The following is a 6,871-nucleotide window of genomic DNA, read 5'->3' as shown; positions in this document are numbered from 1 at the left end:
CTTCTATTTCTGAAGGGACTTCAAGGGGTGAAGAGGCTGCAGCATATGCAGCTGGAGCTGCAGCAGCAAGTATAGCAGCCACGCGTGAGAGGGAGAGGGCTCGCCCTCCCACTGCCGCATTTGCAACAACCGGAAAAGGCGCCAGCTCGTCGGCTCCAACCCTTTCTAGTTTACTGACTGGTTTCTCTTCTATCGAAGTTGCAGAAGCAGCAGCAGGTAGCGAGGCACCCGCATCTGGATTGATTTCGACAACCTCGGAGCCGCCAGGGGTGCAGGAGTCCGCTAGTGCCCCTCTAGCAGACCACCCGTTCGTGCGTCTTCCCAAGCGAGCAATCGAGAGACCTTCGGGTGAGTTTTTGGTTAACATGAGACGCGCCGTGGACGGTCGGTCCTGCGTGGGGAGCACTGTGCCGCTGCTGCGGCAGGCCCGTGAGCTTCTGTCGCAAAGTTGTTTGTCTCCTACGCAAATGAAGAGTTTAGCGAGGGTAACAGAAATGCTGATTGACTACGCGGTGACCCGTCTGCACTCCAGCCTGTCGGGATACCAGCCCAGCCGCGCAGTTGAGCGCCTGGGGATACGTTTCCTCTTGCTGGATGTGGTGGTCTCCACCCTCACAGTCCTCGGGCAGAAACCAGATCCGGGACCTTGGAAAATATTCACAGATGCCATTGGTCATGGAGCCCCACTGACGGGTACAGGGCGGCTCAGGCGAGGGCGACCGAATATCTCAGTAATTCGGGCTAGGGAACTCAGCAGGGCAATACAAATACTTAAGACGGGAAAGAGGCCGGAACCCTCGGACCTCGTGCAGATCAAGCGGATGCTTTTCTGCTGGACATCGTCTCCTACGTACTTTCGAAGAGGCGAGTTCGATCCCTGGAGGGAGGATGACAACTTCGGTGACGGAGGGCCTTAGCTGCTCTCACTCAGTTTGCGGATTTCTCGTGCATTTTATGGAAAGGGAAGGAAAGCTACGGGGAAAACACAAATTTGTATTTTTAGAAAACAAACCATTTGTGCTGTGTCGGCTTGTCTTCATCAGCTGTGGTTAATATTATATTAACAACTTCTGATCTTTCCATCGGGTTGACGGATACAATTATTCACAATTTCGGGCAAAAATTGATGCGATAAATACTTGTTTCCAAAAGAACCCCTTTCGCAGTTGGAGTGCCTCGGCTCGAGTGTGAAACAGTCGAAAACGACGCAAGCGACTGAGGAATGAAGTTACATATAGATTTTAACCTAGGCGCCGCAGCGCCACTGTTAGGGCTTTTGCACATAACCCTCAGCATTTCCATGCATTTTTGTCCCCAGGCACTGCAGCTTTCGCGAGATCGCATCATCTGCGCGACGCGAATGATGCACGCTCCAGTGACGGATGCTTCACAGTGTAGTAAAACAAGTTTGACGGCTCCAGCCAAACGGTGCCTCTTTGGTATGACCTGTCTGAAACATTCTCTGCTCGAGACTGGTACAAGCACTTATTCTTATGCTTAAGATGGCTTCGTTTGGCCAAGAATGCGTTGAGCAATTTTCGATTTTGCATAGAAGAGGGTCTTGGATAGGGTGTTTTGGGGGCTACCTTACAGAATGAGTTGCAACAACCTGTGTTGCCGCGCGTTCCATCGGAAGCTTGCATATGTACCTGTGTTCAGTCTGTCTACTAAGGAACAACTAAGCTTTCAAATATAGTCCACAGTGTTAGTGCATGCAGCAAAAAGAGAGCTTGGGCGTGCCTCTATGCGGGGTTGCCTTGCAGGATTAGTTGCAGCAAGGCGAGTCGCAGCTCATGTCAGGCCGCCTCCTCTATCCTGGCCCAAGGGGTTGGGCCGCCGGGCTCAGTCTGCATCGCGACTGGAGGGAACATCAGCTGCTTGTTGCGGACTGTTGCCTTACGCAATTTGACCCAACTACAGCTAGCAAGGTTCCTCGGAGGTCAACGCCTCTCGCTACAAGTAGAGTCAAAGAGCTAGACAGCATCTGAGACGTTCATCAATCCCCAAGTATTCTGGGCAAACCGGCCGAAGTGCCTGGAACCGGTGAGTAGAGGATGTGGCCTGAAGTGAGGTGCAATGCAGCTTTCCACATGTTGTGCTGCAGCGCAACCACACACGCAAGCAATACCGAACCCCCTGTGCTGCATGTAGTCAACCTGTACACAATTATTGAGTACTTCTTCGCCCTTAGCAGGCAGCCTGAGGGCGACGCGTACATGTACCGACTCAGGACACGGCATGCTAGGCGCGTTACAAGCCACACGCCTGTGCGCCGCTGTCCCGAGGAAGCCCCACGTGGAGGCCAACTGCTTTTGAAAAAATCTTATCCTACGTCTTCTGACAGTACTGCAGCCCACGACGGTCCTTTGAGGACCCCTGTTAGTGGAGTCTTTTCCCACAGGGCGATTGCCTGGCTGGCATTGTACAGATGCCAAGATTTCCGATTTCCGCAGTCAACTGGATGACTGGATNGGCGATTGCCTGGCTGGCATTGTACAGATGCCAAGATTTCCGATTTCCGCAGTCAACTGGATGACTGGATGGTTTCCAATATATAAAAACTACAGCTTCACCATTTACGAAACAGAAACGTGGCTGTTGATCCGGGCAACTACCACGGTGCCTCATGCTGTCAAACGAATCGCTGCGCGTGTTGCCTGAGTTTGTCCATGGCATGCAAGGGACAGCAACAAATTGAGAACTTCCAAACAACCGCAGAAGATTCAGTGGAATAATGTTTCTGATTTTTACTTGTTTGCTATTTCATTTATTCGTTTCGCCGATGTTGTCGTGCCGCCGGATGCCTCTTTGTCCTTCTGCAGCTTTTCGTTGACTTCAACTCCGCTCCCCGGTTACGTTGGTTGATGCCTTGCATTGCGGCATAAACTCATCTTCATTCGCTAAAACATTTTTGTGAAGGATGAAAAACGTCTACAGCGGTTAACATAATCCGTTAAACTCCCTCTGGAGGTGTGGGTTGGAAATCTGCGGTATAAATTCCGACCCACACCCGACTCAGCTCGCTGCTGCGGGTGGTCTGCCTCATGCCTTCGACTTCAACTGTTTAAAGCTGCGACCCAATGCCCGAGTGGCATAATATCCTTCAGGAGAATGCAACTCCAAGCGACGCGTCAGCATTTGCTTCTTCGGAGTTGCCAACAGCGGGATCGATTTCTACCAAATCGGGGAAGTTGAGAGCCACAGCCTATCGTTCCGCTCCGTGCCCACGTACTATTCTTGCGGTCATAGCCGCGATCAGCGCAGTTGTATTGCTGGTGTTTTTTTGTTCGCGCGTTTACGGGAGACGTACCATACAGGACTTTCGAAGCCGTAGGCTGGCCAGCTCAGAAGACAGCGATGCGGAAATTGATGTGTGCGGCCTCTCTAGTGATGAAGAGGAGGAGCAACAGCACCGGAGCCGGCATCTCAGTTTTCCTCCTGGAGAAAAGCAATCTTTGCCCCTTAAAAAGAGATTGTTGACAAGAGCAGCGGAGGCCGGCTTCGGTGTTTTTGAACCAACACCCCACCAGCAAGNAAAAAGAGATTGTTGACAAGAGCAGCGGAGGCCGGCTTCGGTGTTTTTGAACCAACACCCCACCAGCAAGAGCAGCCACAGCCACACGATGAAGACGTTGCAGCTGCGTTGCATATACCCCCACCTGGAATGGCTTCAGGGACAGAGCAGCTCGACCCCTCAGTGCAGCCGCGAACCGCAACAGAGCTCGATGCAGTAGAAGGACTGCTGAGTCTCCGCCCTCACCTGCGTGCTGCTGGAACTTCTGCCACTCCACCGAGACGAAAAGTCTCAGTTGAAGTGCTGCAGCTGCAGGAACAGCTGCGCCAGTTGCAGCGGCAGGTGTATATGCTGCAACAGCAGATATCAACAGGGTTGGGGCACCAGCAACAGCAGCAGGAGCAACTCCAGCAGCATCCGGACCAGCCGGAGCCCTATCAAGATTGGTCTGTGTTTTGGCACCGTCAGTTGTTGGAGCAGGAACAGCTGCAGCAGAGTTCGCTGCAACAGCAGCATCACCTGCATTGGCATCACGGGCCTCGGCAGNGCAGGAACAGCTGCAGCAGAGTTCGCTGCAACAGCAGCATCACCTGCATTGGCATCACGGGCCTCGGCAGCACGAACAGCAGCAGCGGAGGCTCCTACAGCAGCACGAACAGCAGCTGCTGCAAGTACAGGAACAGCAGCAGGTATTACAAGATGATGAACAGCAGCAGGCCGTGCAAGAGAAGGAGCAGCAGAGGACGCCGCAGGAGAAGTGTGAAAAGCGCCGGCAGCGTAAGCGGAGGCGGGAAGAACAAGAAGAGCCAGACATACGGGACGAAGAGCAACAGCAGCTGTTGCAACCTGTCGATCCGCCGGCCTGGCAGTTGATGGTAGATGAATGGATTGAACCGGAGTCGCCGAGTCCCGAGGCGCCTGATCCGAGTACCTTTCAACAGTCATTGCAGCCTCCTGCTGCTCCAGCACCACCAGGTCCCTCGAGGTCAGAGTATTTCCCCATGCAGGTGATTCCTGGATTGCCACTTGCTTCTCCTGATGCATTCCATGATGGTGCATTCCCTGCTGGGACGCCTTCGCGGGATGAAGTTGCTGTAGCTCCTGCAGCAGGGGCTGTAGCAGCAAACGAAGCAGGTGCGCGTGATGCGCATACCCCTGGCCCGCCCCTGGCTTCATCGACGGCAACAACAGAAGGCATGGGAATTCGGATGCCGAGGCTATATAATATACTGACTGGTGGCGATGTTGAAGGAACAGGAACAACAACAGCAGCAGGTTCCGCCATACCCTCATCTGAATCGACGCCGGCCATCATGGAGCTACCAGAGACGCGAGAATCTACTATTGCTGCTATGATGGAACACCCGTTCGTGCGTCTGCCGAGGCGAACAGTGGAAATTGTTCCGTCTGCGCTTCTGGTGGACATGAAGAGCGCAATGGGCGCACCTGGCAGGCGGCACCCCTTGCCGCTTCTGCTGAAGGCCCATGAACTGCTGTCACGGCGATATTTGACTCCTGCGCAGTTACCAGAGTTGGTAGATATTGCAGAAGGAATTGTGGGGCATATAATGCATTACCAGTCCTATGACGTCACAAATCTTCCGACCTGCCGCGCAGCTGAGCGGATGGGANGCTTGTGGAAGCGTTTTGCAGACTCCATCAGCCACGCTGCGCCTCCACTGTCTTCAAGGGGAAACTACCCAGGGTTACCGCTTTTCAATTCACATCTGACTGAGAATCTCAGCCATGCAATTCAAGTACTCAAAACGGGAGCTAGGCCGGAACCCGTAGAACTATTGCGGCTCAAGCGGATGCTCTTCTGCTCGCCGCTGTCTCCTACGCGTTTGAGAGCCAGTGTTTTTGATCCGTGGAGGGAGGACGACAAGGATTCAACCGATAAACCGTAGCTGCTATCACCGAAAAGCGGGTCTTCTCCCGCACTGTAGTGGAAGGGGAGGAAAAACAGAAGGGAAAACATGAATTTGTATTTTTAGCAAAAGAGGCAATTTGCGCTGTTCCCGCTTGCCCCCATCTTCCGTCGGCCGCCGGAATTTTAAGACAATGACTTGACGCCTTAGCGCAGGCACCGCAGGGCCACTGGTGAGGTTTTTGCTCATCGCCGTCGGCAGTTTTGTGTCAAGGCATTGCGGCCTTCGCGAAGTGTTTGAGCGACGCCAATGATGCNAGCTTCAGTGGCGAAAGCTTCGCAGTCATAGTAAGGCAAAACAACGGCTCCAGTGCAACTGTAGCTTTATGGTATGGCCTGTCTGAAACATTGTCTGCCTGACGATGGCAGATCTGCCACCGTTGGCAAGTGATATGTTAACAGTTCTCTACTCGGTGAGTCTATGCATTAAAATGATGCATCGAAAGGGGGCTTGGATATGGTTGCATTCAAGGTCATCTTGGAGCAGGAGTTGCAGCAAGGTGCGATGGAACATAGTCTGTCCGCAGTTGGTATGCAGGCTGCCTCCTACTGTCCAAGAAAATGTTCGACAGTTCTCTGCACTGTTAGAGTATGCAGCAAAGCGGGGTTCGCTGGGGTTACGTGTGTGGTGGCCTTGCAACACAAGCTGAAACTCGGTGCGTTGCAACTCACGTCAGACCAAAACCTCTCGCACCAGGCTGAGCCCGTGCGCCGCTGTGCCCAGGACGCCTGTGGACTGGAGGGAAGGTCAGTAGTTCTTTGTGAACCCTCTTCTTAAGTATTCCCACTTCATTGCAGCGACTGTCTCCAGATAATGTGGAGGCCCCTTGTCACAGGCGCATCGTGGTGCAAGTACACAACCACAAATGGAAGCACAGCAATGTTCTGTTTCATGAATGCCCCAGCAATATAGACAACTGTTAGACACCAACCTGGCCCTCAGCAGGAAGAGTGCACACAAGTAGAAATAAGTGTTCTAACTTGAAATTGAGCATGTAACAGCCCCATGCATGTAGTGCGTGAGTCTTTCAAGTGAACAGTTGCATGATATTCTAGTTAGTATAGCAGTAAAGTACGTATTTAGAGATTCTCAGGTAGATTAGTAACATGATAGTGGCAGAAGCGTATAGCTGACCAGTCACATCCCCCTAAGCGGGATCTGTACAACGGAAGCTGGCCAACGGCAAATAGACATCCTGAGCAGACCGACTACAGAATTTCCCCCCAGGCATGTCCGCCGAACGGGCGTTTGGCCACGACCTAGACAGCTAGGACCTTTCCCTTTCGGAGTATCCTCTAGAAAATAAGATTCTCAGCTTCTTTTGCTTACAATTACTTCCAGCTAACGGATGCATACGGTCGACCATCGGCTGACGACCCCATAGAGTAATGGCCGTATGCCTATTTATGCTGCCCATTAGATTTCTTAT

General features: G+C 52.7%; 2 protein-coding genes across 2 annotated transcripts; both read left to right on the top strand.

Moving 5' to 3' along the window:
• Positions 1–365: 365 nt before the first annotated feature.
• Positions 366–917, top strand: EMH_0052850 (uncharacterized protein; the record flags this gene model as incomplete). The annotated part of the gene is made up of 1 exon (XM_013496919.1): positions 366–917. One exon carries the CDS (start codon positions 366–368, stop codon positions 915–917), a length of 552 nt encoding a protein of 183 aa, XP_013352373.1.
• Positions 918–3,080: 2,163 nt separating this feature from the next.
• On the top strand, positions 3,081–5,421 carry EMH_0052840 (uncharacterized protein; the record flags this gene model as incomplete). Its single annotated transcript, XM_013496918.1, is given in 4 exon segments — positions 3,081–3,504; positions 3,830–4,060; positions 4,064–5,145; positions 5,149–5,421. Coding segments are annotated over 4 exon segments (2,010 nt in total).
• Between the last annotated feature and the right edge of the window lie 1,450 nt (positions 5,422–6,871).

The sequence above is a fragment of the Eimeria mitis genome, genomic scaffold (genome assembly GCF_000499745.2).
Source record: "Eimeria mitis Houghton genomic scaffold, Emh_scaff2379, whole genome shotgun sequence".
Taxonomy (NCBI): domain Eukaryota; phylum Apicomplexa; class Conoidasida; order Eucoccidiorida; family Eimeriidae; genus Eimeria; species Eimeria mitis.
This window is presented reverse-complemented; position numbering and strand designations above follow the sequence as displayed.